General features: G+C 38.8%; 1 protein-coding gene and 1 pseudogene across 4 annotated transcripts in view; one reads left to right on the top strand and one right to left on the bottom strand.

The window, feature by feature from the left end:
• RADX (RPA1 related single stranded DNA binding protein, X-linked) overlaps positions 1–12,088 on the bottom strand; it is a 78,629-nt gene that overhangs the window by 28,567 nt on the left and 37,974 nt on the right. For all 4 annotated transcript variants that reach the window (XM_062184049.1, XM_062184050.1, XM_062184051.1 and 1 more), the window contains exon 11: positions 9,001–9,074. In XM_062184049.1, the coding sequence (XP_062040033.1) occupies positions 9,001–9,074 (74 nt within the window). The remainder of the gene's footprint in view (positions 1–9,000; positions 9,075–12,088) is intronic.
• LOC133753428 (cytochrome c oxidase subunit 6A1, mitochondrial-like) lies at positions 2,788–3,122 on the top strand (annotated as a pseudogene).

Here is a 12,088-nt window from a genome sequence, read left to right as displayed (position 1 = left end):
CATGGGAGACCAGGAGAAGCACCTGGCTCCTGCCTTTGGATCAGCGCAGTGCGCCGGCCGCAGCGGCCATTGGAGGGTGAACCAACGGCAAAGGAAGACCTTTCTCTCTGTCTCTCTCTCTCATTGTCCACTCTGCCTGTCAAAAATAAAAAAATAAATAAATAAATAAATAAAGACAGATTACAATCAAACCAAGAAATGACCAAGACAAAGAACCACGAATACAAGATAGAAGCAACTTGCCAAGTTCAAGGCAGTCTCAATGAATCTAACAATACAGTTCTCAAGGAGCCAAAATAGAATGCTTGTGGAAAAAGCTTGTCAAACAGAAAATCTATACACAATTAAATTATCATTCAAAAATCAGTATGAAATCAAAACATTTGAAGATAAACTGAAACCAAGGGAGTTTGTTACCATTAGATCTATCCTATAAGAAATATTAGGAATGCTTCAGGTTGAAATGAAGGACACTAGTCAGTAACTTAAAGGTGTACAAATATAAACAAATAAAGATATTTGATAAAGGTAACTACATGGGCAAATAAAAAAGCCAATATTTCAGTACTAGTTATAGCATCACTGCACATTAGATAACACATTTTGGGAGGGGGAAGCCATTGTAACCCATAAGCAGTACTTTGGAAATTTATATTCATTAAATAAAAGTTTAATTTAAAAAAAAAGCCAATATTATTGTATTTTTAGTTTTTAACTATTTTTCTATATGAGAACAAACATGGACAATGAATAAATATAATTATAAATCTTTGTAATACTACAGAAAGGTATACAGATATAAACTGTGATGACAAGAAGAACATAGATGATGGGGTTAGGAAGACTTGTGTAGGAGCACAGTTTTTGTATGTTATTGAAGTAAAGTTGCCATCAATACAAACTACATTGTTATAAATTCAGGATGTTAAACTGAATCCCCATGGTAATCACAAATGAAATAAATTTGAGCCTCTCTACCTGTGGGTTCCTCATCTGTACATTCAACCAACCACAGATTGGAAATTTTGGAAAAATTAAGTTATCTATATTGAACATGAACAGACTTTTTTTTTCTCATAATTCCCTAACCAATACAGAACAACTATTTATATAGCATGTCCATTGTATTAGGTACTACAAGTGGTCTAGAGATGACTTATGTTATACAGGAGCATATTTGTAGGTTATATGCAAATACTAGCACAATTTTACGTAAGGAATCCAAGCATCTGCATTGGTGGTCCTAGCACCAATCTCCCACTGACACTGAGGAACAATTGTATCCAAAAATATAAAAACAAAAGGAAAAGAGAAGGGAATCAAGAGAGTTCACTGAAAAAAATCTTAAATATAAAAAACTACAATACAAAAAAAGTCAGTAATGGAAGAAATAAGGGACAAAAAGGTATAAGACATACAGGAAACAAGTAGCAAAATGTCAGAAATATAACTTTCATCATCAGCAACTGTAGTATATATAAATGGTTGATTAAAACTCTAATTGAAACGCAGAGATTGGCAACTTGGAAACAAAACCATGATACATATATATGAGTATACCTCAAGAAGTTTGTGAAAAATAAGATTACTTTGGTACAATTTTCAAAGCCAGGCACACTTTTTTAAAAGATTTCTTTCTTTGTTCATTTGAAAGGCAGAGTCACACACACACACACACACACACACACGGGGGGAGAGAGAGAGAGAGAGAGAGAGAGAGAGAGAGAGAGAGAGAGAGAGAGAATCTTTTTTACCAAATGTCTGGTCAGCCCAAAACCAGGAGCCAGGAACTCCATCCGGGTCTCTCATGTGAGTGGGAGGGACCCAAGTACTTGGACCATTATCTTCTGCTTCCCAGGTGTATTAGCAGGAAGCTGGATTACAGGAAGAGTAGCTAGGACTCAAACTGGCACTCTGATAGGGCATGAGGGCACCCCAAGTGGCATCTTAACCCACTGTGCCACAATGCTTGCCCTATAGTTTTTTAAAAATACAAAATTTCCAGGGGATAGCATTGTGGTATAGAGGGTTAAGCTGCTGCCTGCGATGCCAGCATCCCATATGAGTGCCAGTTAGAGTCTGGCTGCTCCACTTCCAATCCAGCTCCCTGCTAATGTGCCTGGGAAAGCAGTGGAGGATTGCCCAAGTACTTGGGCTCCTGCACTCAAATGGGAGACCTGGATGCAGCTCCTGGTACCTGGCTTTGGTCTGGCCCAGCTCCAGCCTTTGCCACCACTTGGGGAGTGAACCAGTAGATGGAAGATCTCTCTCAGTCTCTTGCTGTCTCTCTCTCTCTCTCTCTCTGTGACTTTGCTTTTCAAATAAAATAAATAAACCTTTATAAACACAAAATAATAATACAAAATTTCCATAAACTTTTTGAAGACTTCTCATATCAGACAAAATAGACTGTAAGTTAAACATCTATTGTAGGAGACAAAGTAAGATGTCCAAATGTCCCAAGGACTACAGAAAAAAGTCTAAGATTTTTCATATGGCCTACTAGGACTTTCATTGATCTACTCCTTTAATGTTTCTTCAGTCATCAGACTACCTCCTGAATCATACTTCATTTATACTGCAACACACCTGTAGTTCTTTGAGCTTTCTGTGAATTTCCTAGGATTTGTTAACTGTGCTAAAACTGCACTTTGCTTATATATACATGGGTAACTTAGCAAAACCCTACTCATCTTTTAAGAATTAATTTAGGTATCAACTGTATACTATAGTGTTTTCAGTCTACCTTTTACTTTGCATAAGAAAAAATAGAGGTCCAGGTAGAAAATGGCGGTGGCAGCAGCTGGGTCTTTGGTTTCTCAGCTGCTAGGCCGGCCTTACCCACAGGTGGGGTGGCCTATCTGGAGTGGCACCCACAGTGAGGAGGGCTCACTTTGCATGTGTAAGGCCCTCACCTACTTTGTCATGCTCTCCTTGGGGTGGGCTTGAACATGTCGAATGTCTTCCTGAAGTCACACCACAGACAGCACAAGAGACCTGAGCTTATCACCTTCCACCACCTCCACTTCAGGTCCAAACCCTTTCCTTGGGGAAATGACAACCATATTCTATTCCATAATCCTCATGTGAGTCCATTTCCAACTGGCTATTAAGATGAATAGAGAACCTGAAGCTATACAGGCACTGGGTACCACAGCACTGGTTTTGAACATCACTCTGCATGTGGACCAGAAAAGTATATGGGACCTTAAGCTAACCTCCCTTACTTATATATTATTTTGCTGATCTTCTATCTCTTAGCTTGTAGCAGGAGATGGCTTAAATAAATAACTTAAGTTTAAAAAAATGGAAAAATTGTGAAACAGAGACTAGCAGTATACTCACCAATTAGAATCACACATTTTTAGATTTATATTTTGTCATCTTCAAATTTTTCATGTTTTAAGATTTTTTTACTGTAGAAAATTTCAAACATACAAAAGTGGACAGAAAAGTACAATGCGCCCTAACATATCTACTCCTCAGCTTTAACATTTATTACTACATGGCCACTGGGTTTTTTTTTTCATGTATTCACTACACTACTCTCAACTTCCACTGTTATATTTAAAAACAAATCCTGGAGATACTGTTTCATCTATAAACACTTCAGAATGTATCTTTAAAAGATAAAGATTTTTAAAAGAAAAACCAAGACCGGTATTGTGGTGCAGCCAGTTAAGCTGTCACTTGAAATGATAGCATCCCATATCACATTACCATTCTGGGCCCCAGTTGCCCTGCTTCCTATCCAGTTCCCTGCTAATGCTCCAGGAAGGCAATGGAAGATGGCCCATGTACCTGGGCCACTGCCATCAAAGCGGGAGACTGGGATGGAATTCCTGGCTCTCCTGATTTCAGCATATTCCAGACCTGGTTGCTATAGCTATTTGGTGAGTGAACAAGAGGATGGAAGATCTCCTTTCCCTTATTTCTTTTTCTCTGACTCTCCTTCTCTGTCACTCTGCCTTTCAAATAAATAAAAAAGGGAAATCTTTTAAAAATGAAAATAAGCATGATATAATTACACCTAAAATTAGTATCAATAAATTTTATTTATATTGGGGGAGGGGGAGAGAGAGCACTCCAATCAATCTGCTGGTTCACTCCTCAAATGCCTACAAAGTTAACAGCTGGGCAATCAATCTAGGTTTCCCTTGTGGGTGGCATGGACCCAACTTCTTGAGCCATCACCTGCTAACTCCCTAGGTCCCCATTGTGGGAAGCTGGATTTGGAAGTAGAGCTTGGACCCATACCCAGGTTTCTTTTTTTTTTAAGGCTTATTTATTCGAAGGCAGAGTTAGAAAGAGTTAAAAAGAGACAGAGGGAGAGAGAGAGAGAGAGAGAGAGAGAGAGAGAGAGAGAGAGGTCTTCCATCCACTGGTTCACTCCCCAGATGGCTGCAATGGCCAGAGCTGTGCAGGTCCAAAGCCAGGAGCCAGGAGCTTCTTCTAGGTCTCCCACGTGGGTGCAGGGGCCCAAGGACTTGTGCCATCTTCCACTGCTTTCCTAGGCCATAGTAGAGAGCTGGATTGAAAGTCAGGACTCAAACTGGTGCCCATATGGGTTGGGATGCCAGCATTGCAGGTGGCGACTTCACCCGCTACGCTAAAGCACCAGCCCTGAACCCAGGCTTCTTAACCACTGGGCTGGACATCTACCACTCATTTTTAAATACTATAAAATATTTTGTTTAAATTTCTCCCACTGTCTAATAAATTTCTTGCATTTGGTTTACTCTTTGCATTTGGTTGTTTCCAATACTTTTCAATAAGGTCATTAAAGATGAGGTTTAAATCTCTTTTTACTCTTCCTAGTCCCATTCTAATCTTTCTTCCTTTCTCAAACAACTAATACCATTATTTGCTATATATTTTTCCAATCCGGCCAGCGCCGTGGCTCAACAGGCTAATCCTCTGCCTAGTGGCGCCGGCACACCAGGTTCTAGTCCCGGTCGGGGCACCGAATTCTGTCCCGGTTGCCACTCTTCCAGGCCAGCTCTCTGCTGTGGCCAGGGAGTGCAGTGGAGGATGGCCCAAGTGGTTGGGTCCTGCACCCCATGGGAGACCAGGATAAGCAACTGGCTCCTGGCTTCGGATCAGCGCGATGCGCCGGCCACAGCGCGCCAGCCATTGGAGGGTGAACCAATGGCAAAAGGAAGACCTTTCTCTCTCTCTCTCTCTCTCTCACTGTCCACTCTGCCTGTCAAAAAAAATATTTTTCCAATCCAGAGTAGATTTGTATATATGTATCTATGCACAATAAATAGCTTGGCATTGTTTTTAGATATATATATATATATATATATATATATATATAAATGCTATTATATATACTTGGTCTTTTGTGATTTTTAAAATGATTATTTTATCATTAGTTTCCTACCCTTTCATTTATACATCTTTGTTGTTTGTTTTCTCTTATTCTGATAGTATTGCTAGAGGTTTCTCATTTGTATTGTCTTTTCAAAGAACACTTTACATTTGCCATTCTTAATTTCTTTTATGTATTTCACTAATCTGTGCTCCAAATTTTATTCTATAATTTGTTGAACCCCAAACACTATTAATTATAAAACATATCATTATTTTCCGTGCCACTAATAAAAATACAGCACCAATTAAATCACGTGTATTAATAATTTTCAAATATGCATCTCAACTTTACAGGTGTTAAAATGTACAAAAATGAAAATAATTTCTTAAAATTTAGTTAACTTTAGCCAGCGCTGCGGCTCACTTGGCTAATCCTCTGCCTGAGGTGCCAGCAGCCCAGGTTCTAGTCCTGGTTGGGGCGCTGGATTCTATCCCAGTTGCTCCTCCGCCAGACCAGCTCTCTGCTGTGGACTGGAAAGGCAGTGGAGGATGGCCCAAGTGCTTGGGCCCTGCACCCGCATGGGAGACCAGGAGGAATCACCTGGCTCCTGGCTTCGGATTGGCGCAGTGTGCCGGCCGTATCGGCCATTTGGGGGGTGAACCAACAGAAGGAAGACCTTTCTCTCTGTCTCTCTCTCTCACTGTCTAACTCTGCCTGTCAAAAAAAAATTTAGTTAACTTTATGTATTTATTTTTAAGATCTCTCTATTTATTTGAAACGCAGAGAGTGAGAGAGAGACAGAGAGAGAGAAAGAGAGAGAGAGAGAGAGAGAGAGAGAGAGAGATCTTCCAGCTGCTGGTTCACTCTTCAAATGGCTGCAATGGCCGGGGCTAGGCCAGGCCAAAGCCAGGACCTGGAACTCCATCTGGGACTCCCACATGGGTGGCAGGGGCCCAAGTACTTAGGCCACTTTCTGCTGCTTTCCCAGGCACATTAGCAGGGAGCATCTGGATAGTAAGCAGAGCAACCAAGCCGTAAATTGGCATTCTGATAAGGTATATGGGCATCCCAAGAGGTGACTCAACCAGCTGCATCACAACACCCATCCCAAAAATAAAAATCTTGGACTTAATGACACATGGAATTTCCTGCATCTATTTCAATTGGGTTTAATTATTTTTCCTAAATTCTTTTAAGTGATTGAGTCTTTTTCTTGGCCACAATACAGACCTTTTTGTTAAATGTTCTGTAGGTACTTAAAAAGAAAATGCATTTTGCAGTTGTTAGATAGTGTTCTATAAGTATCAATTAGATCAAGTTGGTTGACAGTGTTGTTAGCATCTTCCATATCTTTATTGATTTTCATTCCAGTTTTTGCTATCAATATTTGAAAGGGTATCACAGTCTTACACTAATTCTGGATTTGCCTGCTTTGTTTTTTTGGTTTTATCAGTTTTGTTTGATGCCTTTTTTTAAAAAAAAAAAAAGATTTATTTTATTTATTTGAAAGAGAGAGAGAGAGAGAGAGAGAAAGGTCTTACATCTGCTGGTTTACTCCCCAGATGGCTTCAATGGCCGGAGCTGAGCAAATCTGAAGCCAGGAGCCAGGATACCTTTTGAAGCTTTGTTCTTAGATGTCTACACGTTCCGTTTGTTGTGCTTTCTTGGAGAACTGTATATCTCATTGTAGTTTTGATTTGCACTTCCCTAACAGTTGCTGGTATGGGGCATTTTTTCACGTATTTGTTGGCCATTTATATTTCTTATTTTGAGAATTATCTATTCAGGTCCTTTGCCCATTTCTTAACTGGACTGGGTGATTTTTTGATATTGAGTTTTTTGAATTCCTTATACTTTATGGCTATTAATACTTCATTTATTTACTTGAAAGGCAGAGACATATATATATATATACACATGCATGGAAACACATACACATAGAGCACTCCCATCTGCTGCTTGATTCCCTAAATGCCTGCAATGCCTGGGGGAGGCCGGGATACAGAGAGAAGCTGGGAGTCAGGAACTCAATTCAGGCCCTCCACTAGGTGGCAGGGGCTCAACTACTTTAGTCATTACCTGCTGCCTCCAAGAAGAATGCTGTAATCAGGATTGGAGCTGGGACTTGAACCCAGGCACTCAGATATGGGATGCAGGCATTGCTGGTGTCTTAACCTCTGCAATAAATGCCTGTTGGCAGGCCTAGCAGGCTATTTGTGTTTTACTTCTTTTTCTTGCCTAAGAGTCAATTAATTCTACTCTTTCATTTCAGTTAGCAAATGAAAGATAACCTGACAGCTACACAAATTTTTCCTCCCAAACAGTATGAAACAAGAGAGAAAAGGTGAGATTAACTTTAAATAATCACTCCCTATGCAATAAATAAAATGTACAGAATAAGCTCAGCATGGTACCTGGTGCATAAATGTTCAGTAAGTGGCTGGCACTATCATTATATAAGTGTGGGATGCACCATATTACTTTCTATAGGCAAAACAGAAAGGATAATCAAAGCAGATGTTAATATAAAACACTTATGAAGTTTTATAACCAAGGTGATGGATTAAAATTTAATTCTTTATTGGGTCTTCAGCAGAGAATCATAAAACCCAAAAACAGTCATGATATTTTTCCTTCATTTTTGGAATTTATGTTCCAGGTAAGATCAATTTTCCAAAAAATATTTCTTATTTAGTTTCAAATTATACCTAGTGGAGGAATACCAATTTTTTTCATGAGTCCCAAGATTATATTTTTTTCTGAAATGATCTAAAGTGTTCATTGTAATTTTTGGACAATGTATTCAACCTTATTCAGAGAAGTCTATCTAGAATATGATATTGAGAAATAAAAATTTATTATTAGCTAACCTACCTAAACACAATAGGTAAAATTAGATGTAAAAAATTAGAGGTAAAAACAGATGAACAATATTTAAAGCAAGATTTAAATTTTTAAAACACAACCATTCAAAATGTCCCAGTTTCATATCATGTATCAATCAATAAAAATCATACCAAAATACTTTGGAAATGTTCATTAAGACATCAAAATTTAACAAGACAGTATGAAATAAAATGACAGTATGAAATAAAATGACTTCTCTTTAGAAAACAAAGTAAAAATAACACTAAAAGCAAAAGAGTGATAAAGTGTTTTTTAAAAAAGCCTATTCCAGAGAGATGATCCCTTAGGAGATCTGATTTAAACCAAATAATCCTAAGAACACCCCAACAGAACTAAATTGCATTATGAAATCACTTCAGAAATGAACCCAAAGTTCAAATCAGTCAACTGAATATCAAAGAAAGGAAACATAACTTACTTTTATCTATCTTTATTATCAATTAGTAAAGATTACAAAAACTAACTACTGTTAACTAAAAACAGTACATTTGAAGGGATGCACTACTACCAAAGAAACAAACTAGTAAGTATATTTTTAGTTTCTTTAACTTCTGGGATGATACCGAATTGATCTGTATCTAAGTAAATAGGTACTAAAAATGACCTGAGTTAATACAAATGAAAACCAGCAACAAAAATCCAAGCTATATATCTACCTAAAGCACTTATATTACACTATTAGCAGATATGAGACAAATATGCAGAATCAAAGGAGATCTGCATATAAACATGTTCAATAAAGCTTTTATAAATAATAATACACAGCAACAACATACGTTGGAAGATGCTGGGCATGCCTATTCTAGTTCCATAAGTCTGCGTAGATGCTTCTGCCTGAGGTACAGCAAATCTACAAAGGATAAAACAATAGCCAATAGTTATAAAAAGAACTTGAATGAAGGAAAAACCTAACTGGTCCTATTCAGAATTTATTCCTTTATTTATTTATTTGAAAGGAAGACAGACTGACACACATACACACACATACATACACACATACAGATATCTGCCATCCATTAGTTCACTCCCCAAATGCCTGCAATAGCTGGTGCTGGGCCAGGCCAAAGTTGGGATCCAGAAACTCAATCCAATGTGGGTGGCAGAGCCCCAACCACTTGAGCCATCAATCAAAGATACATTTTAATTTGTGTGACCTGAATCTGTGTATCATATGTTTTAAACTTGTTGGTAGAAAGAAACTAAAAACATTTTATATGGTTGTGCTTAAGTTTACTGGTTAAACAAACTACACGATGTTAGATATTTAAGAGGTGTTTCCAAATACATGATTCTTAAAATTTCTAGAAGGCATTGGACCTTCTGGTAAATGTTTTCTTAAGTTGTGATCGAATGGTTGAAACGGTTTGCTAAGTATTCATGTGATATTGCTATTGTCAGCAAGCGATGTAGGACTTGCTCCCTCATTTCTCTATTCTAAGCCCAACTTGTTCTTTCATTTCTCTATTCTCTTCAAGGTAGGAAACTAATTCTATTATGAAGGAATCTGTAGGACGCACAATTTAATCTTTAGACCTTATAAAAGAGACGGCTAACATTTTTCTGTAATAGCATAGCCAAAATAAGAACTTAAATAATAATCTCATAGCTAGATTCACTTCGCCATCAGCCAAGTATATAGTAAGTAGAAAAAACCTCCCTTTCAGACCAAAGGGAAAGAAAGTTTTTAAGTGAGAATATAATTTTCCTCATGGGCATTGTCTACCTTAGAAAAACTACTACAGAACATGCCTGTGACTATAGACTTGTAGTTCAGGCCACCGAAGATTAGAGATGGGACACAGGCACTCCCTTGACTTGCATCCTCTGGTCTGCTTTAACACAAACCAGGAGGAAAAGTAAGCTAGGCATCAGAAGCAATGGATGGCAGCCCTATTACTGGATGATCTATACAGTGATCTGCCCTCAAGGAGACCCAACAGGCCAGTCCACTGCAGTGGCTTTCAATGTGGTAAGCCTGGGCTTCAGAAGAAGTCAGCTTGTGAAGAGCCCTGGCAGCTCTGCCAAGAGTTGGATCACTGGAAATGGACCTGCCCTGGAGTCGAAGGATGCCCAGGTCAGAGCCACAGATCTTATTGGCTCTAAGCTGAAAAGCCCTTCACTCAGCCCAACTTCCAAAGTGACCACTGCAGCTGAGGGTATGGTCAAGTAGGGTCAGCAACATTGCAGGCAGAACTGTAAATTGCTTGTTAGAGATGCCCCCTGCCTTTACCTGGCCAGCTCTCCTCCCAGGCCAGCCAAGTAATGAAAGTCAACAGAGTGCCTTCCCCTAGGAGGTTCACACCTCCCTTAGGATATACCCCATGTGAAGAGATAGATAGGTCTGGGCCTCTTAACTTACAAGGCCTAAAGCCCACCAGATTATTATCAAGCCCCTTCTATCAGGTTCTATTTGCCTCTCAATCAGAAAACTTAATTGTAGCTTAGACAGCACCTTTCTTAGCTCCTCTAATAATGACTCTGTCCTTTGTTCTAGACCCTGTCTAGCACACTTGGGCCTCATTCCTTTGTAATCATAACCTCTACTCTACCACCAATGGCTCTACTCCCAACCTGTGTGTACTGATGGTCCTCTTCCCCACTTAATGCTGTATAATTGTTCAGACCTGGTAAATGCCACTCTTAGGATCATTGGTTACTATCCTCACTCTGTCTTTTATGACCTTGTCTAAATATGATCAGAGTCGGTAAACTTGGAAGGCTTCCATAGCCTTGGCAACTCATGACGACAGCCTAGGATGGTTACTGGCGCCATAAACTAGAGTGTCAATTTGTTGGGTCAACAACAAGAGCCACTGTGCACTTGCTCCTCATGTGGGATCTCTGTCCTTAATGTGCTGTACATTTTGATTTAATGCTATAACTAGTACTCAAACAGTATGTTTCACTTTGTGTTTCTATGTGGGTGTAAACTGTTGAAATCTTTATACTAAATTGATCTTCTGTATATAAAGAGAATTGAAAATGAATCTTGATGCAAATGGAAGGGGAGAGGGAGCGGGAGAGGGGAGGGTTGTGGGTGGGATGGAAGTTATGGGAGGGGGAAGCCATTGTAATCCATAAGCTGTACACTGGAAATTTATATTCATTAAATAAAAGTTAAAAAAATTTTTAAAAAAAAGTATCATTTAAGTTAAAATTCAGAAAAATAAACATTTTATAGTCGTAATTTTATTTTTCAATTAAAGAAAACATGTTATTTCTAGAAATAAGAAATCAGAAAATAAACTCTAAAATAAATCTATGTAACTATAATAATGAAATTACATATATTTTGAGATACTTAAGCAGCATATATACATACTTTTTAAAAAGTATGATTATAAAATAATTTTTTCAGGCCGGCGCCATGGCTCAACAGGCTAATCTTCCACCTTGCGGCGCCGGCACACCGGGTTCTAGTCCCGGTTGGGGCGCTGGATTCTATCCCCATTGCCCCTCTTCCAGGCCAGCTCTCTGCTATGGCCTGGGAAGGCAGTAGAGGATGGCCCAAGTGCTTGTGCCCTGCACCCACATGGGAGACCAGGAGATGCACCGGGCTCCTGGCTTCAGATCAGCGTGATGCACTGGCCACAGTGGCCATTGGAGGGTGAACCAACGCAAAAAGGAAGACCTTTTTCTCTGTCTCTCTCTCTCACTATCCACTCTGCCTGTCAAAAAAAAATGATTTTTTCATCAGAAACAATACTTTGAAAAGTTGATGGAATTTAGAACTATATTAAAATGTTTGTTTTGGTGCAAAAATATTCAAATTCATGCATAGTTTTTCTTATAATATGCATGTTATGTGAACTTTTTGAAGTACCCTTATAATTTACATTAACTCATGAATTAAAGAAGGATCAC

This window comes from Lepus europaeus, chromosome X, assembly GCF_033115175.1.
Source record: "Lepus europaeus isolate LE1 chromosome X, mLepTim1.pri, whole genome shotgun sequence".
Taxonomy (NCBI): domain Eukaryota; kingdom Metazoa; phylum Chordata; class Mammalia; order Lagomorpha; family Leporidae; genus Lepus; species Lepus europaeus.
This window is presented reverse-complemented; position numbering and strand designations above follow the sequence as displayed.